This window comes from Nothobranchius furzeri, chromosome 11 (assembly GCF_043380555.1).
Source record: "Nothobranchius furzeri strain GRZ-AD chromosome 11, NfurGRZ-RIMD1, whole genome shotgun sequence".
Classification (NCBI taxonomy): Eukaryota; Metazoa; Chordata; class Actinopteri; order Cyprinodontiformes; family Nothobranchiidae; genus Nothobranchius; species Nothobranchius furzeri.
In genome coordinates this window covers 56,780,756-56,804,802 of record NC_091751.1, presented here as the reverse complement: position 1 = coordinate 56,804,802, position 24,047 = coordinate 56,780,756, and the positions used below count along the sequence as shown (strand labels likewise).

Here is a 24,047-nt window from a genome sequence, read left to right as displayed (position 1 = left end):
TATAAAGGCGGGGTAGAGTATTGCAGAATTATATTGCATGTGTTAATCGATGAACCTAGACACAAACAAGCAAGTGTACAGTGTGGGCTGTTCACAAATGTTTCCTCCCAGTAAAGCTCAGATTACTTATCCAGCGTTGCCTTTAGCGTTACAATCAGTGTGTTGAGCAAACAGCTGACCACTTCTCAGATGATTCATGAAAACAGGGCAGTGCCACTGTCAGCATGTCAAACCGGTCAAGTTTGACCATGCATCGTGGAGAGTGTGAGTCCCTTCTCTGAAAATGGAACCAAAACACATCAACCCCCCCACCCCACCCCCACCCCCCACCCACAAACACACACACACTTACGCCCATATTTATACATACACACAAACCAAATATATGGCTTCTAATGTTGAATCAAGGCAGTTAAATAAATGGCATTTTCTTTTATGTTTCTTTTTTTTTGTTGTTCTTTTTTGTTGTTGTTGTTGTTGTTGATACAGACACAACCAGACTTGGTGTTTAAGCTCAACTTTGGTTTTTGGGTAGATATGATGAATATAATATCCTTCCTCACCTTTTTCATCAATTATTTACACACTGATGTAAGATCGACCAGCGGTCTAAAACACTATTTTCACGACAATTTTGAACAAAAGGAGTTCGTTTGCTACGACAGCGTATATAGGAAGAAAAAAACACTTAAAACATTTTTGAACACTTAAAATGTCATTGTCATTTTACCTCAAGTCCCTGATTTTCATTTTTAAGTCCAGCTCCTGCTAGATTGCATTGCATGGATTCTACACAGTATGCAGTAGGTACATTAATCATACTTTTCTTCATATCTTTACAGTAAAGACAGCGATATGCAGTAGGTGTTTGGAAGCAGAGTGAAAGGGGTGATACTAAGACTAAAAGTGCTGGCACAGCAGACCAGACAAGTTCAACCTTAATTTTATTCTAGTATAATTGTATAGACTCCTTCTTGCCAAAGTGTTTCTAGATGTCGAGTAGCTCTTTTCATTCTGCTGAGACCAACGCACAGTGCATCCAGGTCAAGTGACCGGTGGCGCTGGCAGTAGCTGATTAGTCAGTGGCGAGCTGAGGGATCAGCTGGACTGACCTTTAACCGAACAGATTCTCCTACGAAAAAAAGGCCTCGTTCCTGAAGTCCTCCAGGGTCACAAGTTGGAAGAAAGCCGGGATCTGGCAGAGTCTAGCTCCGGAAGGCTGACAATCGAATCTTTCTTGGGAACTGCAGAGTCTGGAGTTCCTGATCCAGCAGCTGCTGCTACTGCCCCCATGCAAGTAGGTCCACCAGGAGGGGGTGTGGAGGCAAAGGCAACCCTCTGCTGAGCTCCCGCCGGTCTCCCCACCCCTGAGGGCCCCGGCAAGCTATGGTGAGGGGGCTGAGGGGGGCCGATGGAGGAGTTGGAGGTGCGGGTGGAGGGGGGAGGGCTGGGGGCTGCAGAGGAAGCTTGTGGTGTTCCCTCCTGGGGAAGTGAAGGCTGGGAGGCAGATAGAGCCCGAGTGTCTTGGCTCAAGTTGTCTGTATGAAGAGAGTGGGTGCTTTTGTGTGAGGCAGGCCTCTGCTGGGTCTGTGTGGGACTGGGTGCATGGTGCTGCACAAGGGACAACTGGGACCCAGATGGTCCTACACTTGCCATGTACTGAAAAGTCCGACCTGTAGCTGTGAGGGGGCTTTGGACCGGTGGACTGGAGATTGCAGATCCAAATGCCCCTCCAGGTGTCTGGGGAGGCTGGGACTGAAGAGGAGACATAGAGATCGGACTCGATAGGTTCTGCATCACCTGAAACCTTCGCACCATGCGTGGAGACTGCAGGGTGCCTGGACCCACCAGTGGACTAGCCATCTGAGGGCAGAAACTCATCGCCACAGCTTGCTGGAGGGTGGCGATTGCAGAGCCTGACTGCGGCTGACCTGGAGGGGCAAAGATTCCACCAATGGAGGGGGTCATAGACATGGCCCGTGGCCGCTGAAGGTCCACCAGTTTCACCATTTCTCTGTCATACTTGACAATCTCCTGGATCATCTCATTCTCCCGGTTGTTGAAAGCACCAGAGTTGAGATCATGCTGAACCTTGTGCATCAAGATGGAGTTCTTTTTACCTGCAGAGAGGATGAAAAAAGACTAAGTTAGAAGGTAGAAGCAGAAAATGGTAGAGGGCAGAGCATAAAGGACAAAAAAAGGTTGAGAAAAGCAAGAAAAACAGACAAAATTAGGGTTTATAAAGAGAAAACAACTGGAGTTAGTTACAGTATGTGATGTCCTCTAACAGAACCAACCCAGAGGACAAAGGAGATGTACTCTCATCTACAGTTACAGGGTTCGTTTCAGAGAACAGCACAGATCATTTTACTGCTTATATCTACATTTGTTCTGAAATAATTTCTTTCTTACTTACGTACATGAAGATTATTTCAAAGGTCTTTAAATTCCAGTAAAATCTAAAACCCTTGTATGTTTGCCATGCATTAACACAGTACCCATGAGTCATGCATGTTCATCGTTTCTGTATTTATTTTACCTATTCGGTCAAGACGATCAATGGCAACCGTCTCGAAGGCTCGTCTCATCATGGGATACTCCTCCAGCACCTCATTGAAGTGGTCGACAGACAGAGAGTAGAGCCGACAGTACGTCTCTGCTCGAACGCTCGCTGTTCGTCGGCCTCTTGTCAGTAAACAGATCTCTGAAACAGGAAGAAGCATGAAATTAAAGCAAAGACAAAAGCAGTGCCAATTGGAGAAAAACAGAAAAAGTTGCTCCCCTACCTCCAAAATAAGAGCCATCTGACAGCTTCATTGCAAGCGTCCCTTTGGTTATGACGCTGCACACCCCGTGTTGGATGAAGTACATTTTTTTGCCGATGGTGCCTTCCCTTATGATGTAGTCTTGTGGTTGGAATACCTCAAAGCGGAGCTTCGTCAGCATGGCTGTCACAAAGTTTGGCTCTGCGTTGGCAAAAAGTGGCATGGACGCTACCAGCTTGCGACAGTTGAAGTTGACAATTTCCTAAAAATAAAAATCACACACACACACACAATTCTTTGTGCAACAAAAGATAGCATTTGTCCCTTTGCCTGCATGAGTTTGAGTGCAGCACAGGGAGTGTAAAAGCCCAGTTTGGATGCATTTTTACTGAAACACAAAAAGTTCATTTAATTTGGAATAATCAAAAAGAAACTGACTCTAGTTTCATGGAAGAATTGCTCCATGTTGTGTGTATTCATCTCACCTCTCTGAGAGGTTCACTGAGTTCTCCCAGGATGCTCTCCTCGTCAAACATCTTGCCCTGGTATCTGTGCTCATAATAGTCATGGATTTTCTGTCGGAAGTCAGCGGGCAGCTTGTGGAAGGACATATACTGCTCCACTTGCTTGTACTAAGACAGAGAGAGATATGGATAGAGGTGATTGGCTGTTAATGCAACTCCTACAGCAAAACATGCAAATATTGTTTTTCATTTAAACATGTACATTTGTAAATGCATGAGTGTCTTTGTGTATCTGAAACTCATATGTCCACCCAAAAAAATAAAAATTCATCAAATAGTTGACAAGACTCACCAAATGGTGCAATGTCACAAAATCCTTAACAAGTCCCTCATGTGCCGTGCACATTTGTCTCCACACAAGACTCTGAGACAGCGAGACATCACATATGTTCCAGGACTGTCCTTGCCCAGAGACTTTGGGGACGTCTTACCATCACAAGGCGTTTTCGCAGAGACACACGATCCCTCCACTGACACCTCATGAGTCCGATGACGTCATCCCGTTCTGATCAATGACTCACTTAAACAAACTTCCAGAGCTGTAAGAAACACGGTGCTGAAAAGTAAAAACCATTCTTCCTTGTGCTGCCTATTGATAGTATTTAATGCTTGAATGTTTGTTGGACTGCAGAAAAGGAAGTGATGAAGAGGTTTCTTCATCTTCTTTGCTGTCCCACCGTGTAAACGAGCTCAGCTCAAATAAAAAAGACTCGCAGAAGACCCCAGCTAAACCCAGAGCCTATAAATCTGTCCAAAACCTCCCTGGCAGGTACTGAAGACTCATAACTTTCAGGGATTAAGTGAGTCATCATCACTGTAACCCTTATCACTGCACTCCTAAACTACAATCTAAAGGTATGAGGAAACATCCCCTACAGGGACGTAAACCGGTTTGCCTCGTAGAAGCAAGAAAAAATGACACGAGCAAGGTCCTGAGTTCATTTCTGCTTCCGAGCAATTCTGTGTGTCCTGTCAGAGGCCCCAAACAAAACAAGAAAGTCCACCGGCTCAAAGCATCGTTGCAGGTGCAGAGTCCTCCAGAGCGAGGTGTAAACTCCTACAGAGAAAATAGCTCATTATCAGGAACAGGTGCCCTGCTACTGCTGAAAGAAAACACACACGTAGTAAACAATCGGTCGTACACAGGTGAAGGAACGCAGGTGAAGGAACGCAGGGAGATCCAATGCTAACAGGATTAAAAAAAATCTGTACTTTTAGGATTCCCTTTATTTATGAGACCAAACAAACTGTAATAGAAAACAAACCACACTGTGCTAATTAAAATAGTCCCATTAAAAATAAATGTAAACCACCCTGTTCTGGTTTTTATTTTGCATTAGTAATGAGATGAAACAACATTTTGAGATTTAAGCGTATTAACTAAAAAAAGACAGATCCACTCAAGGAAATATGTTCACACACGCTTAAAATGTCTATTCTGTTTGATTACTTTACGTCTAAGGAATTACATTGAGCTAAAGTCTGTTTTGAACAAAATATGTAATTGCTAAAATGCTTTTGGCCTTGTGTAAAATAACTAAGAAGGGGGAGGGGTTGAAGCATTTTTGCTTGAAGCACTCTTCACATACTGATGGCTACCAATAAATTAAATGTTTTATCAAAAACAGGAGTCATGACCAATCCATCAAACTGCCCCTTGATTCTCCAACCCACCCCCCACCCCCCACCCCCCCGAGCATAACCCCCCTCTGTGTACAAATCACGCTTGCTTCCCAGCTCAGAGCTGCTGAACAAGAAGAGAAGCCAGAGCCGGGCTGCCAAGCGTAGCTGATAGAATGTCTCACTCTATTTGTCATTTGCTAATTTAATTAAAAGGTGTGGAACTCAGAAAATAAAATTTTAATCATTATTTCTAATTATAATCTGTCACTGTGAGTTTTTCATGCAGGCTGAACATGTAAATAGTCTCCTACACCTATCACCTGAATTAGATTCTGATTTAAAACAGACAGTGAAACTCTAGGATTTGAAAAGCCTGACAGATCTACGTCACACTGCCACTTAACATTCATTGACTCGTGCATCTTGACTTACGACAGGGAAGGCTGTTGTTGCTAACATCTCAGCTACTCAAAGCTAAACGTTAGCATCAGCAACACCACCACACAGAAAAACTCCTCCAGGCTTGTGTTATTTGTGGAGATAAAACATCCACATTGCCAGTCAGTGGTAGAGTAGCATTGCTGGTATCCAATCTGAGGTAAGATGTCCAAATATCTTGAAGTAAAACTCCAAATCCTGGTGTGTTGTGCCACTCTGCTGCAGCAGACTTGTCCGTGCTGATCCAAGCACTTGTGAGCTTCTTTTTTGCCCCGAGTATGGCTTGCTATGTATTCATTCCTACATACCAGAGACCACTGCATATACTTTGATTAAACAAGTTTCCCACACCTTTAAGGAGAATTTTACATGTTCTGTTTAGAGTCTGGTTCTGTTCCTGTAGGGAAACATTTAGGAGATGGACCTGTTGTCTGTGAACCTGTCTTCTTTGTTTGTGGGGTTTTCCCTGAGTGATGGTGGCACTGAGCAAGAAATAACACTAATAATAAACAAGAAAGGGGAAAACTGCCTCACCCTAAAAACACATCGCTATATTGTTATTTTCTGAAAGAAGCTTCCCTCTGCATTCACATGGCATCTTTTGACCAGAAGAAAAAGTTTCAAGCATGATTCCTGTGTTGCTAGTGACCAGTGGTCTCATTTATCAAGCTTGCTTACGCACAAAACGGGGTCGGAAAACTGCGTAAGCAACTTTCCATGCAAACTTTGGGATTTATGAAAGAAAACTTAGTGGAAAAATGTGCACAACTTTAAGTTGACTAAGGACCTTGCTTACGCACATTTTGGACATGGAGAGCACCTGCAGTGCTGCTGCTGAGAAGGATACAATCATGAAATCCTGCAGCATTATCACTTGTACTGCTTTGTTTTCACACAGAACAAGACCCCCCACACGCACATAAACACGCGTACACACACAGCCTGAAGCCAGAATACAGAATGCAGAAATCAGCAGGGGGAAAGACTGAGACAGAATGTCATGCATCCGTGACAGTGTGTGTCCTGTCACTGTGACCCGATTGATCATGCGCCCTGGCTGCTTGACCAAGAGAGATCTCTGTTTGGCTGACTGGTTAGCACATGTGACTTTCAAAACCTGATCAGATCTTTTTTTTATCCGCTACAGATCTCTCTGAAGAACTCAGCATTGACTCAGCAATGCCACTCCGGATTTTCTCTTATTTGTTTCGCATTAGCACTTCCTTTCATTTCTCCACCTCACCCACAAGTACCTCAACTTCTGCTTGTGAAATTGTGCTTCCTTGATCTGCGGTCGTGATCGAAATGCTGCAACAAGCCAGCTTATGTACATGCATGAGGTCCACAAGGCACTTTGCATTGACCATTTATGGCAGTAAGTGGGCGTGGTGAGGGCGGGATGTGACTAAAATGCAGCTGAGAAACATTCTCGTTAGTCTCTGATTTATGAAGCGGAGATTGCGTGCAGCTGTGCGTACTCCATGTTTGATAGATCACAAACCTACTTGGCGTAAGTACATTTTTTTGCTGAGCTTAAGTACGGTTTTAGTAAGGATTCTACACAATGTTTGATAAATGAGACCCCAGAAAAGTTATTCTGGTACATCTGATCAGACACATCCCCCAGCTTTACTTGTGATTTCTACAAGTATGTCTGCCATAACGCTTGCACATCACCCGAGAAACCATGGGAGACAGAAGCTCCGTTAAAGAGCCAAATTAATGAAAAATACTTCATTATCACCGCATACTGTTTGTGACAAGAGATGCTGCTATTCCAAAAGACTGTTTTACATTATATACACAACTATGACAAAAGCTGTAACCACATCAGGACTTCTGAACTAAGAATCTATGTGAGGAAAAACCTTCTTTGCAGCAGCTTTGATGGACTTTCTCAACACCGAATCTCACCTGCATGAGTGACTCTCCTTCCTGACATCTACAGATGGAGAGCAGCCTGAAGAAATGACCCCGTGTCATAACAACCCAGACTGTTCAGAGCCACAGCTGGTGTGTTGTAGAGGACAGAACAGCTGATTGTGAGAAAAGTGTGTCTGTGGGTGAGCCTGTCTGTGGGAGGGGGGTCAGACAGGTAGAGGTGACCATGCAGCTGTGGTTAGAAAATAATTCTGAACCAATGAGGCAACTAAAGCCTGACTGGAGTTTTAATGGTAATTTAGGTGACTTTACCTTTCATGCAGAGGAAAGTTTACGATGAGTTTGCTCTTTTCCTTCGATTACTTTTATTTCTTTTATAGAGTTTCCCAAAATAGAAATCAAACTTTAACTTTCCTCTCCTCTTTTTTTCCATCCCCCAAATTCTAAGACTCTAACTGAAATGTCTTCTTGGAAGCATAATTCAGTCACTTCATTTATTTCCAACTCATTACAATCAGATAGGGGTAAGTCGGAGCTTGTCTTGTCTCTCTTTAATTCAGAGACTTGTAAAAAGAGAGTGAGAGCGCACCGTGAGGCCTCACGCAGCCCAAAGCCTGATTAAATGAAATCAAGCTTCTTGGGTAACACAGGAAATCATGCAGCTCAGTCAAAATGAGCGACATCCAGAAGAAGCTGGATGATAAGGGTTTGTTCAATTAGTACTTCAAAAAAACTGAGTGGCGAGTATCATCTGACACGACTAAAAGAGCCTTTTCTTTTGGTAAACAGTGATAAGCGGTTTCACAGACCCAAACGGCTGTGACTGTTGGTGGCACCAGAACAAAGAGGCAAAAGGATGGGGAGAGAACAATCTTCAACACCTTCCTGTGGTGCGTCATCACAGAGCGCTCACACCACAGGCTGCTCGCCTTTTTGCTGACCGAGCACGGTCCCTGTCTCACACCTGGTCACAACTTTGGTCTGTAGCATCCACTGGAAAGTGCTGACTCAGCGCTAAGCCCGGTGAGTCCAGTAGGGGGTGATTACAGATGCACTCGATCGACTTTCTACAGCACTTCAAAAAAGATGAAACAAGCCTTTGTGCTAAAGTCAGAATACAAACAAAAAGGATCAAATAAAAACAGTAACTGCATTTTTCTCTAGATGTTAGGAAGACATCAGTGTACTAAAACTAAAACAATCATATTGCATAAATACAAAATCTGCTTTACTACATTTGTGTGATTAAGACTTTAAAAGTTGGCTTTACTTTCATTTTCTAGTCCATCTTTGAAGAATGACGTTAATATTATTTGCTCATATTTTGACTTGCTTGTGGCTGGGAGCAAACACAATGTGGAAACCATTAGAGACAAGAACGCATGCAGAAACTTAGAGGTAATGTTTACTTAGTTGGGCAGCTGTTGAGCAGCTGAACATACAAAAGAGCTAAAAGTCGTTAAGGAATTGGGCAAAAACTGATGAATACTTTTCCTGCCATCAGCAAGGACACAAAATCTCTGGAGGTTTAAATTCTCTACATTTTGAAATTAACAGAGAGGTGAATTCACACTATAGAAGACTCTCCGTGCCAAAATAATTGTTTGTTTGTTTATTGTGTATTTTGGCAGGACACGTTCTCTGAGTTCCATGTGGTATAAATTTGCATGACCTATAGCTTTCATCTCTTTGGCTCAACACTGCAGCTGCCATTGTGTTGCAGTGATGTCACATCTACTCGACTAGTTAATTCCTTTGGTATCAGTCTGCAGATACGTGCATTTCTATGACAACATATTAAAAATGGGCCTTTCCTAAACATAGTCCATGCAGATGTCCTATGCCCAGGATTAGACCTAATGTGGGCTGGACTGGTATCACTTGCACGTAAATAAAAGTGATGAATGTGTCTTGATTCTTGGAAATTGCATTAAGTTAGCTTGAATAGTTCTTAAACCATCACCTAGAAGTTTTGTCCAGGAAGATTAAGTCTTTAAAACAATAGTCTGATGCTCTGAGGCAGATTTTTTTTTACGATGGTGTAAAAATAACTTTGAAACAATGGTCTTAGAGCAGCTGGATGTTAGCTGAAGGTATTTTAAAAACACAATAAGACAAATAAATTCAGCTGAGGCAGAATGATACTGACAGAGTTACTGTTGTGCCTTTTTGCTGCACTTTTGCACGAGTCATGGAAATATGACATCTCTGCAACATGATTGGACAGCCACATCTCTGATTTCTAAACCAACAAAATGTTTGTGGTTCAGGACTGAAACCAAAAAGGCAATTACATATAAAAGCTGTATGCTTGCTTGTGCATGTGCCACAATGTCTATCCTCTAATATCTGCACCAAACCCACAAAGCCCAAAGCCTCTCTCTGGGTTTAAATGGGAGCTTCTGACATGGGTCTATAACTCACCGCCGGTGGCCTTATTCTGCTAACACCCTCAAAATGATTATAACATCACTTATAGTCCCGTCTGTTGGCATGGCAAATCCACCCAGCAGCATCAGCATCACCCTCAGTGGCATCACTGACACGTCTCTGCTGTGTGCATTTTATATTTATTTCTTCACTTTTTTGGGAATACGTACATCTTCAGCTGCAAAACTAATCCCCAGAAAAGAGAAGTATCTGCCAACCGGTCAGAGAAAAAGCCCTTCAGTGCTCTGAGCAGAAAAACTACTGAAATAGGAACATTATTTTTGCTTGGGAACTGGCATAAAACACACAACATTCCCAACACATTTCTGACGTTATTGCTTTTTTTTTGTTTCTTACTCCTCACTTTGTCCTGAAATTAAACCATGTTTAAGTTACAGATATGTTGTTAAAACTCATGATAAAATTAATTTTAGTTTATTATCACTTTTCCTCAAATATTTCAACCTGCATCCAGATGGGAATAAAAAATATTGGGGAACAATTTATTCTCTCGAGCAGCTTCCTCATTTATTCAGTCAGCCCAGTGGGATGCAACACAAGAGGCATCTCTCTAGCCTTTTAACTCCCATCATCTGAGACAAATGTTAAAAATAAGAGCACTAGTCAGCACTCTGCGTGCTGAATTGTTGTCCTCTAAAGCATTCATCAGATATGATTGATGATAGCAGGGCAAAAACACTCTAAACTCTGATGTGAGGTACACCGCCCTCAAACATCCAGGACCACGTCTCCCACAGGTTTCCCCTCCCCCTCACTTTACTCCCTGTAGCAGCCGGGCAGCAGTAGCGCTGTACCTTTCAAGGACACCACCACCAGAAAGGATGTAAGGGAGGGAAAGGGAATTTAGATCAGAAGGTGAGAGGAGGGTGAGCTGAAGGAAATAATGGAGCAGGTAAACGGGTGGAGATATTAGACCCGTGAGGAAAAGAAAGGATGGTAAAAGATATAGAGGACACAAAAGAGTGCAGATAGAGTGATTTGAAGAGTGTGAGTTATCAGGAGGAGATAGAGAGGAAGGAAGCCACGGTTGCTTACGTCACCTTCAGGATGACATTGGCAGGACAAACGGGTCTGCTGCCTCATCAGTTCTACCGCTGCTCAAGGGCAGATCATAACGTGCACGCACACACAGACGCAGGCGCGCTCATGCTCGGCCCCTGCCAACGTGGCTCTACCTGGCCGAACACACCCGCAGCCTCTGACTGGCTGCTGACAGTCAGCAGCCCTCCCCCTGCTCACCAGCGAGACTCTGCTTGGAAACAGAGCGGTTGAGCTGCTAACGCCACAGGCCACTGCTGCAGCGCCGATCAGCACGACCCAAAGCTTTGGGCCTAGAGGCACACAATGGGCCACATAAAACACGGAGCCGATATGTAAGGGTCAGAGAAGCAGGGTCAAGGTCAGAGCTTAAACACAATGTTTGGGTTTGTGCAGATGTGCCTGAAACAGGAAGTAAAAGTCAGCTGGTGGCGAAAGTAGCTTCAGATGGCAGGATTTGGACTTGTTTCCTGATATTTGGGCATCTTGTCTCTGATTGGCTAACAGCAATATGACTCCGCCACTGACTCCATTAGCTTTGCAACACTGATGTTTTATCGCTACAAATAACACAAGCAAGGAGGAGTTCTGCTGTGCGGTGAAGTTGCTAATGCTAACAGTTAGCTTTTACTATCCGATACATGCTCTGCCCTTTCCTGGACGCTAAAACAACAACAGCCTTCCCTGTTGCAAGTCAAGATGGATGAGTCCATGAATTTTAAGTGACAGTGTGACGTGGATCTGTCAGGCTTTTCAAATCCTAGAGTTTCACCGTCTATTTTCTATCCGAAGCTAACGCAGGAGATAGGTGTAGGAGACTATTTTCATGTTCAGCCTGCATGTTAAACTGAGAGTGACTGATTATAATCAGAGAAAATCATTAAAAAATGTTTTACCTGACTTCCACACCTTTAATGCTCACCACAAACATCAATATACATTTGTTTCATCAGTTTAAAACTAAAAACTGTAACACAAAAGTTCTATATCAGTATTAGATTGTAACTTTGAATCTGTTAAATTTCTTTATTTCATAATATTAAAAAATAATACGTTTTGTCTGCTAATATCATTTACAACCTTTTGTTTAATTAGTCAAAGAAATAGTATAGCTTAAAACCAATAAAATATCTCTAATTTGCTATTATTAAATATTCTTGTATATAGAACATACGAAGAGGCGCTTCCCCCATCCCCCTGGTCCGACCGTTGAGCACGGTGTATATTGATGTTTGATTACATTAGATTTGTGTGTGTGGTGTCATGATTCGCCAGCACAGACACCCCCGGAACATTATATTTGAGTACCCCTGATTTATTCAGATGAACGTGACTGAGAGAAGCTGAAACTGTTAGCAAAATAAGGTAAAAACTAAACTTTGCTACTCTGTGAATAAGATAAGAACAGAAAACAATGGAACTGCATAAGAGAAGCTGGTTGATTCATTTAGTTACTTTTGAACAATATTTATGCTAAGCAATAACAGTAAAAGAAAGACTTTCCCTTTGCAGTAAAACAGTTAAAGATGTGATATGATTTTGAGCTTAAATTATTTATCTACAAGTTGAGGCAAGCCAGCTGAGGTGGTTCAGGCATCTAGCATGCCGCCTGGACGCCTTCCTGGGGTGATGTTTCAGGCATGTCCTGCTAGCAGGAGGACCCCGGGTCGACCCAAGACACATTGGAGCAAGTACATCTCCAATCTGGCCTGAGGTCCTGCCGTAGGAGCTGGTGGAGGTGGCTGGGCAGAGGGCTGTCTGGGATGCCCTACTTGAGATGCTACCCCTGCAATCCGGACCCGATGTCATGGTCTGCGTCTGCCCCTTCCTTCATGTGCCTCCTGGTGTTCTCCATCCCTCTCTGGATTCCCTTTTGTGTCTCTTAGCGCCCTCAGGTGTCCTTTGTCTGCGTCTCAGTTAGGTGTCTTATGTTGTAGCCTTTAAAAATCATTCCTCCCTGGTCCTGTGTCATCTCATTCATCCCCAGCCCCTCCAGGTCTTCATTCACATTCTGTGTCCTTGTAGCCCCAGCCTCTTTGTCCCCAGCTCGACGTGCGTGTGTAAGTGTCCTGCTCCAGTTTTGTGTGTGCGTGTTTGTGTGTGTGTGTGTGTGTGTGTGTGTGTGTGTGTGTGTGTGTGTGTGTGTGTGTGTGTGTGTGTGTGTGTGTGTGTGTGTGTGTGTGTGTGTGTGATTGTCCCTTTCCCAGTTCTGTTTATATTTGTGCATTTGTGTGTGATGCTATGTGTGTGTGTGTTAGTCCTTCCCGCAGTCTTAAGGTTTCGTTTTGTGTTTCAGAGTTTTTAGGTTATTTGGCCCTACTCAGATTCTGTTTTCCCGTTTTGATAATTATTAGTCATTGCCTTCACCTGGTCCTCCTCCCACACCCCACACACCTGCAGCTCATCTCCCTCTCATCCTCCCTGTGTATTTAAGCCCTGTCTTGTCTCAGTGTCTTGTCAGTCCATTGTTTGTATTCTGTCTGCGTTTGTTCATGCTCTTTATGAGCATTTTGTCTCGTCCCCAGACTTTGTGCTCGAGGTGAGCTTCTGTTTCAAAATCTTTGGTCTTTGTGCTCTTTGAGAGCTTTGGGTGTCCTGTGCTCCAGGACTTTTGACTGTAGGCTCGTTGCCTTGGATTTATTTTTGTTCACCCTCTAATAAAAGGATTTTTTCCTTATATCTACTCCTGCCTCGTGTCCTCCTGTGTATCTGCATGTTTGGGTCCTAAACATCCCCGAAACGTGACACCCGGATAAGCAGAGGAAAAAGAATGAACGTCTTTGATAAAGAGGCACGCCTCTTATATATTATTTTTATAGTGAATAGGTCATTATCATAAAACTTCTCTTATAGAGCGAGGCTTGTGTTTCCCTTTATGCAGAGTTTTATTTTCTTTAAACTCTCCCACCTAAGTGGATGTAGCAAGTGCTATACTTTCTTAGAGAGGGTACAAAAGAAGAAAACAGGACTTTAACTGTTTCAAATGTGTTAAAATACAGTGTAGAGAACACAGAGAAAGTTTTCATTCCTACCTTTTCTTGATACTGCCGTCTAGACGAGTCCAGGGACTGGATCAGAGCTGTTGCGTGGCCAATAAAAACAGCGTAGCAGGTAGCTCCTACAATCATACTCAGCATAGTCAGCCAGATATCTGACAGACTCTCTGGGGCTTGTCGGCCGTAACCGATGCACAGCATGTGACTCATCGCCTTGAAAACAGCAAAAGAGTAGAGCTCTGACCAGGTGTCGTTCTGTTAAAAGACAAAAGCAGGGATATGAAGTTAGTTAAACACAGCTGTTATGTAAAAATGCATGTTTAGAGAGCATGTAGATAAAAAAAAAATCTTCGGGCACAGCAGGGTCATGGAATGGGATTAAAACAAATGAGAACTTGAGGGGCTGTGTTGCTTTAGGAGGGACGAGGGAGAAGGAGGAAGTGGAAACAACGTTGGGGAAATCCTTCGAGACCTAATCAGTGAAGCAGAGACGGTAGGAAATTATTTCCTTCGAGAGGAATGATAATGAGAGGTCATTAAATATGCCTTTTCAAAGCTGTGTGTGAGCAGGAATCTACCAGAGGCAGCGACAGCCGTGCAGCGGTCACCGGCCGGCTGGTGCGGAGACTCGTGTAGGAAAATAAACATTCGATTGTAACTTACAGAGACGCATTAATGAGGTTGTTTGATGACAGTGAGAAAGTGGGATGTACGTAACATAAAGCCTCTGTGCAGGCCAGGCAGAGCAGTTTTAGTAGCAGCAAAAAGAAACACAAGACATTAAAGGAAGAATAGAGTGTCAGTTCAATGTAAGAAAAGACAATAGTAAAAAGTAAATACATTTGTAGTGGTCTATAGTAGGAATAAATGCTTTGTACGTCGTTCTTGGGGGACAACAAAAAAATACACTGGTGCACCATTTCCAGTAACTAGAAGTGAGTCACATCACAGCTGAGCTTCAGACCACAGGATTTGGAGTCTTAGTAGCTGATTTTGGACATCTCGCCTCTGATTGGATAACAGCAACTTGACTCTACCACTGACTTGCAACGCTGATGTTTTATCTCCACAAATAACACAAGCCTGGAGGAGTTCTGCTGTGTGGTGGAGTTATTAATGCTAACAGTAGCTTCTACTAGCTGAGACCATAGACATGAATACGTAGATGCCCCATTGGGCGCTGGAGAGTGTAACAGTGTTGCCGCCATATTGGATGGGTCTCCTCACTCTCCAACGTCAAAGCAAAGTGAGCAACTATGCCCTTTTTTGTGCAGCCTACATTCACAACAACCAGCATACAGTTGAAAATAGATCACGTGGGATTACTGGTGGCTTTTCTAGTATACCTAATATGATTTTATATTTACATTTATTTTTATTTGTTGTGTTTAAAGTGACAGTGTGTATATTTCCTGGCAATGGGGGCAGTAGATGCATAAATTGTTGCAAGCAAGCTGTATTTTTGTGTTGAAGTAAGACCTTACCAACTGATGCTCACTAGGGTCAAAAAGCCCCAGGTAGGGATGGGTACCGGTACTTGGTACTTTAATTGCACCGGTTCTGACATAAACGGTAGTAACCAGACCGAAAAGCAACGCAGATTTCGGTGCTTCATTTCGGAGATGTCAATCATGTTGGACTCTAGTAGTCACTCATTTTACTTTTCCGGTGATAGTAGGCGGGCCCAGCCAAGTGCGTATTTGGTTAGAGCGGACCTACATTATTTGTCAAAATGCCGAAGGCGAAGTGGTCGAAAGCGTGGCTGTACTTCACAGCAAAAGATGCAGACTCAGCAACCTGCAACAGGTGCTTCAAGGTGATACTCAGTAAAGGAGGTAACACCTCTAATTTAATGAAACACCTGGTGACGCATAGCATTTTTTTAAAAGCCGAGACATGCACCGTATTTGATAGCTTGCAACAGCGAAACCTCCCACCGAACGCATCTACTGTCGGTAATGGAGATAGCTTTAGCAACATTCCCCCAGAAGAACCTGGAGAGGAGGAGAATCGTCCTGGCCCCAGCCGAGTCCCTCCCGCTGTAGCAGAAAAGATGACACAGGATGGCGGCAGCAGCAGCAGCCGCTCTTCTTTGGGTAAGTAGCTTAAAGTAGTTTATGTGTGTTATACGTTGAGCACACGTTATTAAATGAATGCATGTAGGGTGAGCTAGCAAACACGGTCGTAGCTACATGCTGCATTCTTTTTGGCAGAGACTCCCTTCACGCTGGCCGAGAGGTGTAAATTGACCAAAGAAAAAGTGGAGGAAATACACAGGGCAGTGACGACATTTGTAGTCAAAGATCTCCAACCATTCTCAATGGTGGAGTCATCATCATTTAGGTAAAAATGTTGTATTGCTCTGATATAAAAATAGTTTTGTTCATAGCTGTTTAGCTTTGCAAGTGCTCTGTTAATAATTGGTTCAAATAAAGGGTGGGTTACATGTTTTTATTTAGTCTTTTTTATCTGTTTGGAAAAATAACCACATTTCAATTTAAATTCAAATTTATTTGTTTCTATTCAGGGAGATGTGCACTGCCCTTAATCTGAGGTACCAGCCCCCATCCGGAGACGACCTGTCCAACACACTTATACCTGCATGGTATTCTGTTGAAAAAAGCAACCTCATCCAGAAGTTGGCTCAGGTTAACAAGGTAGCAATCACCTGTGATGGATGGACTAGTGTTGCTCAGGACCATTTCCTCACAGTCACGGTTCATTATATCTACAAAGGCAGGATGATGCAGAATGTGCTAAGCACTGAAGCAGTTTATGAGTCATAAACAGGTCTGGTAGTGGCTAAAGAAATATCAAGCGTTGTGGAGCAGTTTAACTTAGGACAGAAGACAACGCCAGCAACATGGATGTTGCTTTGAAAAACTTGAACTTTTTGAAAGTGGGATGCTTTGCTCATACCCTAAACCTAGCAGCACAAAAGGTGTATGACATTCCTGCAGTTTCCAGCTGGTGTGCCAAAATCCGCTCAGTTGTGGTGTGGCTCAAACGTTCATCCTTGAGCAAAACTGTGCTCAGAGAAAAGCAGCGACTCCTGAGTAAGTAGCATATGCAGTTACACATCTAAATGTGTTGTTAATAATATTACCTTTTTACAGTAATTCAAAATACATCTGTGTCTGTCTGTGCTTTAGATTTGCCAGAGCATAATGTCATTCTTGACGTTAAAACGCACTGGAACTCTCTCTTCCTGATGGTGGAGAGATTTATTGAGCAGTTTGATGCAATCCAGGCAGCTGTTTTGGATCAACTGAGGAAGCCAATGGAGAAGGACAAGTGAGTGAAGGACACCAGCATCACTTGTAAGTGCTAAATTATTTCATTTCATCATTTACCTTAAACATTGTTAATAATTTTCCACAGGCTAGAAGGCTTCACGTGCACTGATCTAACGAAAGCAGAGATGTTTATTAAGCGCATGCAAGTCCTGTACACATCAACCATGTGTGTGTCAAGTGAGAAGTCGCCCACATGCAGCCAAATCATCCCCATCCTGATGAAGCTGGAGACACTTTTCAGGCAATCCGATGAAGACACAGTTTTCACCTCATCAATGAAAGGGAAAGTCTGGGGTAGTCTGCAGAACAGATGTCAGGTATCTGCAGAACATATGAATACTAACAAATATAGGGGTAGCATTGCATTTAAGTATCCGCTTCTATATTATATACTTTCTTTAAAGGATGTAAACCTTCAGAAATTTCTAAAGGAGGCCACTCTGATTGACCCACGTTTTAAAGGCAAGCTAGATGAAGGTGAGGCAGCTGACATCTGGGACACGTTGGAGAAGGCAGCATTTGCAAATGCCACAGCAGCAGTTGAACAGGTATTCTCTGAACAACGTTGTCCTTCTGCATGATGTAGTTTCCATGTTGAAGGAATGTTTTTTATTATGTGTGTATCCATAGCCTCCCATAGAGGACCCTCAAGCAGACAGGGTGATGGATGACGCCGAGATGAAGCCAGAAAAATATGTAATTTCTGAGTTTTTCTAATCTAACCATGTAGTCCTACATTCTAAAAGGGATCTTTGTTGTTTTGACAATCCTCACACTACTTATTTTTGTTTTCTAGCCAAGAACGGTCCAAAAGTCAGCCTTAGAAAAGCTGTTTGAGGATGAAGACAGACAACTTAAGGAGGATGCAGCCTCTCATACAGCGGGTAGAGTCCCTTCCATCACAGAGCAGGTACAAAAGGAACTTGACGTATACAAAAGACTGCCAAGAATTCCCTCTGGACAAGACCCTGTGGCCTGGTGGTAGAGTAAGAGGGATACACTGCCCAACTTATCTGCCCAATCCAATACATACTTGTGTGTCCCAGCCTCATAAACACCTTCTGAACGTGTTTTCTCTTGCGCTGGGCATGCCATCAGCCAAGAGCGATGCCGAATATTGCCAGAAAAAGCTAACATGGTGATTTTTTTGCAAAAAATAAAAATAAAAATAAAAAAATAAGAGGTTTTTGGAAAACGTGTGTATTTTTACATTCTTTAAGCACCAGTTCCGGCACCGTTTGAGCACCGGTACCGTTTCAAAAGTACCGGTTTGGCACCAGTATCGGATAAAACCTAATCGATACCCATCCCTAAAACTTCTGCAAAATAACAAGCATATCAGACTCCCTGTCATCACTGGCAACGAGTGAAGAGGTAAATGTGTATAACAACAACGTTCATGAATGTTGACATTTTGTAACCACTTGTTACAAATCAGTAAACACATTTGGTCCTCAGAGGCTCCTGTAGAAGAAAACATGGCATCTAATATGGCATCGCCCAGAGACTTAGACCCACTCCCATGTATTTTAGACCTGATTTTTATTATATGTTACAAAGCTGCCAATATTTTTCAACAACTGGGCATCATTTAATAACTTTTCAACAACATTTTTAATGATATTTACAGAGATTAACAATAAAAACTACACATTGTCACATTAACTATATTTATATTTTACTCATCATGTTAATGTGTCATGCATATTTTGTGAAAAAGCTTGATAAAATATGTTTTTAAGTTGGTTAAGCACCTTCCTCAGCAGGAATGAATGCACAGGGGCGAATGGAGACCCATTTAAAATGGTGGCCGGCCATTACGGCAGCTCCAATAGGCAGCGCCGGTCCACGGGGCGTCTACTTATATATGTCTGTGACTGAGACATTCTCTGCTGTTTCCTGGGCGCTAAACCAACATCAGCCTTGCTCGCTGGGAGTCGAGATGGGTGAGTCCATGAATGTTAAGTGACAGTGTGACGTAGATCTGTCAGGCTTTTCCAATCCTAGTTTCACCGTCTATTTTCTATCAGAAGCTAATGCTGGAGATAGGTGTAGGAGGCTGTTTTCATTTAGAGTGACCCATTATAGTCAGAAATTATCATTAAAATGTCTTTTTAGACTTCCACATCTTTAAGGACATTTGGGATATATCTCAGAATGAATGAGTGAATGATAAAAGAAGTGCGTTTCACTTTATCTCAACACAGAACTGGGTGGTGAGTTATCTAATTTTGAATTGTTTTTAAAGCACCTTTGATTCTTTCATACAAGGCAACAACAATAAAAAAATGTATGAGATTTCTATGGCTGACCTGTAAGGTAACCCCAACATGCAGGATCCTTTTTTGATTAATAAATTTATACAAGGTCGACTTTGTCCTCAGTGTGACAAATAATCAGATCAATCCCATTTTGTGAGGATGGTACATCATTTTAAAAACATGCATTTTGTTGGAATTAACCTTAAATTACCCTCTGACAGCTTGTCACGTGTTCATTAAGGAATTTATAATTGGAAATCTCAAATGATGATTTTTTTTTTAGCTTTTACATAGTTTTACCTTGTGGTAAAATATATAAAGATTATACATTAAATGTTAAACATATATATAATTTAAAATGTTGAATAAGTGTTCATCATTTCCTTCTTTGATACGACTAAAGGTTGAAACAGGTGTTTTATATTTTTCTTGATGCTTTTTAGTCAAATTCTCAAAAACACTCATTATTTATTAAAATGGTCATTAGTTATAAAACTCTCAGGTATCCTGAAGGAGCAGAGGTTTCCCATAAAGAGGTCTGCCTTCAGCCACACAACAACAAAAGACTTCAGAGGGACTGACGGATCTCTGTTCAATGAGAAGAGCAGAATCTATAGACGCCAAAAGTAAATATAGCTCCACCAAGTGGGCTGGGACTAAACGGTGGATGTGAAAAGAGAAAAAGAAACAGTGGAGTGAAACAGATTGAATAATAGATGAATGATGAGCACTTTGATTCTGAAACAGCACAGTAAGAGAGAAGGAGAGACTCTCTATCCACCTAAATCGTGACAGTCCTCCACTGGGATTTCAGATTGGGAACTATCCTTCGCTTTATTGGTAATCAATGTCCCCATTATCAGCAGAGAGCCTGTTTGAACTTGGAGGATAAAAGAGGAGCTTTTTACGTTCCTGGTTGGGTTTGAAGTGTGCCTTTTTATGGGCTTCTACCGTATGTGTGCATTGAAGCCTTACAAATGTGTTCAACTAAAAAAAGCTACATGCAAATTGTAGATGTTGTGGTCATTCCTTTATCGTTATAGTGTTAGTTGTGCCGAAATAATGATGGATGCCTGATTTAAAGTGACGGTGTGTATTTTCCCGGCAACAGGGGGCAGAACATACCTAAATCATTGCAAGCAAGGGTATTTTTGTGTGTAGGGAGCCTAAGTCAAGCCCATCTACTTCCGGCTCATGGGTCCCCTGGAAGAACGAAAAAATGAATGAAAGTCAATGGGGCTAAAAACGCTATTTTCTAATCCAGCTTGTTTTGTGCCATGGATTTCACTTATGATGTCCGTGAATTTTAAAGACACATTTTGATACCAAGAACGTGCTTATTTTCGAACGGGGGGAAACGCTTTTTTAGGTTTTTGTGTGAAAATAAGTTCAGGACAACAAATGCGCTTCTCGAAAGTGACGCCATCAAACCAGACACGGAGAAAACTGAGGGAAAAGGGCTGTGTGTTCAGAAAACTTCCCACAGGAAGAAAGAACCATCATAAACCTGGCCATTTGGTAAGCAGCAGCTACTGTGTGGAGAGGAGATCATGTGGTGACGTCACATATGTGACATGCCGATTTCTAGTTTGTAGTCATGCTAATTACAAACTTTTACAAGCTGATAAATCTCAAAGTACGTGACTGGTGTGGTCAAAACACCCATCATTACCTTTCATTAAAATTGCAGTACAACATATGTACGATCCAGGGCGTAAGGCACAGCGGGTTAGAAAATAACGTTTTTAGCCCCGTTGACTTGCATTCATTTTTTCTTTCTTCTGGGGACCCATGAGCCGACCGGAAAGGGAGGAGACTCAGGCTCCCTATACCCTTACCCATGTATGGTCATCAAGGTCAAAAGTCCCAGGGACCGCAATTTTTGAACGAGTACTTCATCAGATCGTTCAACTTCCAGCTAAATAAAAGCACATCAGACTCCTATTCACCACTGGTAACGAGTGAAAAAGTTTAAAACAACATGTTCATGAATGACGTGACAAGACTGCTTTATTTATAAAGCACATTTCCTACACAAAGGTAACTCCATGTGCTTTACAGAATGGTGATAGTTTTGTAACCGCTTGTCACAAAGCAGTAAATGCTTTTTGTCCTCACGGGCTCCCGTAGAAGGAAACATTGTGTCTATTACGGTGTTGCCCAGAGACTTAGCCCTACTCCCATGTATTTTAGACCTGATTTTAATGGTCATTAGTCACAAAGCTGCCAATATTTTTCAACAACTGGACATCATTTAATCCATTTTCAAAAACATTTTGATTGATTTTTCATTAGATTAAACGGTGAAAACTAGGAATGTTCCAATCATGTTTTTTTTGCTCCCAATCCTATTCCGAGTCATTTGATTTTAAGATTTTTAGTGTCGGCTGGCGTAGCTGAATTACTGCAGTGAATTGAGCGGGGTGGCGCATAAGTGTAGAACGCAGCGCTACCTTTCCCACCTCACCAAATGCCCAGTTTGCACACATTACATGTGTTTATTACACTCCCTTTGCTGTTCATTAAAAAAAATAATATCCAAATTACACAGACATTTTCTCTCTCTTGAGATGACAGCTATAGAGCTCCGGGAGTTGACGTCACTTCTCCCGGCATGCAACAGTTCAAATCGAAACGACGCCATATTGGCATGCAGAAGCCGGCAGCTGGACTATTTGTTGTCAGAAAACTCAATCAGACAGGAAATATGGTAGATTCCTGTTGTGCCCCAGGATGCAGAACAGACGCGGACGACATAATGAATGATCCATCTACAGGATTCCCCAAGATCCGGAGCGCCGCAAACGCTGGATCATTGTAATAAAACGTGCTAGTGACCGAGCTGAAATGAAACTGTGGGATCCAGAGAGTAAAGATTTTCACTTATGCAGCGACCGCTTCATATCAGGTACTTAAACCAATGTTTCCTCAACTGTGTATGGTATTTATTTTAAATGCTTTTATTACGATTCTTAGTGGGCTTCCTAAACTTATTTTGGCTAGGCTTTTTCTGTCTTATTACTCATAGCAACAAGTAAACGTCACGTAAAACGTTGCCTCGTGAGTTCTGCGTGCTGCCGTTTACGTGTTTTATGATCACAGCAATTAACCGGCTAAGCTGTATTTAATTTTTAAGCAATGGTTGATCAATTGTCAGATCACACATAAAAAGCACCCAAGGGGTTCCCCGGCCAGGTCCGGTAAGAAGTCCGCTCCGACAGCTTCTGGCATTTTTAAAAAGTATCCCAGGGGCACGGTAAGGGTCGGAGATGTTTAGTCTATTTAATTTCTGACTATATAAAACGATTTCTTCGGTTTTAAACTGTGAAGTAAACTCCGACGAAGTAAAATCCAAGCCGTTCCCATTCATGTTCATGTTTACGATCCGTGTTTGTTTACCTTTTTTGACTGCCAATATAGCATTTACTAACTGAGAGTCACGTGGGGTCCGGAGCTCTATGCTCTGTGTTAGCTAACTGCAACATGTTATGGCAGGTGAGTTCTCATACTACCTTAAATTGCGGGACTTACGGTGTTGTCTGTGAAACAAAGAATGCTGATGTGGAGGAACTTAAGCCATTGTTTTTACATTTGAAAATATCTTTCTCAGGATGACTTTTGTTGTTTTAAATGGTTAAACTCGATTTTTCCCACCTATTCCAATTTCTTAAAAATCATGTGATCGGACCTGATTTCCAATCACGTGATCAGAATGGAGCATCTCTACTAAAACTACACATTGTCACTTTAATCAAAAGCTTCGGTTTCAGGTGATGAATTACACAGATAGTTATCTAAAAATTTAAGGGGATGACATGATCTACGGACCTGGATATCTGTGCACAACATAAAATCCCTCTCAAATTTTTAATTTACCTGTGTAAACCCTTGTTTAATTGCATCACTATTGCTTATTTTGGTTTTTATTAACTGAGAAATGTCTGCTTGTTTGTGTTAACCTTTTCTCATTCATGTCTGGATTGTTCACCTTTAATTCAAGTTTAAGGCTGTAAAACAACCTGATTAGATCAATAAAAACATTTTTTTAGATGGCTGTTATACTGAAGTTGTTAGTCTGCAGTTTGAAGGTGGTAAATTGACTAAACAATGGTTTTACTGGTTTATATGGACTAGTTAATAAGGTTAAAACCCTGGAGTGGAGCTTGAGCTAGTGGGCTAGGCTCTCCTAGATTTACCACAAGGACAGATTTGGTGTGCCACCCCAAAAATTTCTCTAGGGCCCCCCATGAAAATGTTCTGGGGGCACCCCTGCCACTTGCAGATTTCCTGAGCCCAGGAACACCTCAGTAGTGTGGCGTAGAGCCTGCTGCAGCCTGAGAGGACATTCCATCACAGAATAAAATATTCAATTTACAACAAATCTGTGAATAAAGAGTAATAAAGCTAAATATGTGACAACACATTCTAAAACAGCTGCAATGCAGAAAATCACATTCTTGCCAGGATCCAAGGACAGATGGGCTCTCTTGGTCAAAAGAAGCCTGATTTCAACCCAGTTTGTCACCACATAAGACTACCCTTTGTTTGTAAAGCTGACTATAAAACATGCATAGATTACATGATCATTGTTCATCAACAATAAAGGTCATTTTCTCTGTTTTATAGCAGAAAGCAAATCTGATGTCAGTGATAAATTGCTGAAATATTACAGAACATTATGTTCTCTAAACATATTTTAAAGAGCATGAATTATGCATGCACTCTATACAAAAATACTGCTTTTATTTCACGAAAGTACTGTAATTTATGACAG

The 24,047-nt window shown here is 42.1% G+C and overlaps 1 protein-coding gene across 1 annotated transcript in view; it reads right to left on the bottom strand.

The window, feature by feature from the left end:
• Positions 1–337: 337 nt before the first annotated feature.
• The window catches only part of LOC107384100 (potassium/sodium hyperpolarization-activated cyclic nucleotide-gated channel 2), a 36,848-nt gene continuing 13,138 nt past the window's right edge, over positions 338–24,047 (bottom strand). The window contains exons 4-8 of the mRNA XM_015957158.3: positions 13,753–13,971; positions 3,251–3,397; positions 2,787–3,027; positions 2,540–2,704; positions 338–2,120 (exon numbers count right to left, since the gene is read on the bottom strand). Coding sequence (XP_015812644.3) covers positions 1,171–2,120; positions 2,540–2,704; positions 2,787–3,027; positions 3,251–3,397; positions 13,753–13,971 — 1,722 coding nt within the window. The 3' untranslated portion in view covers positions 338–1,170. The remainder of the gene's footprint in view (positions 2,121–2,539; positions 2,705–2,786; positions 3,028–3,250; positions 3,398–13,752; positions 13,972–24,047) is intronic.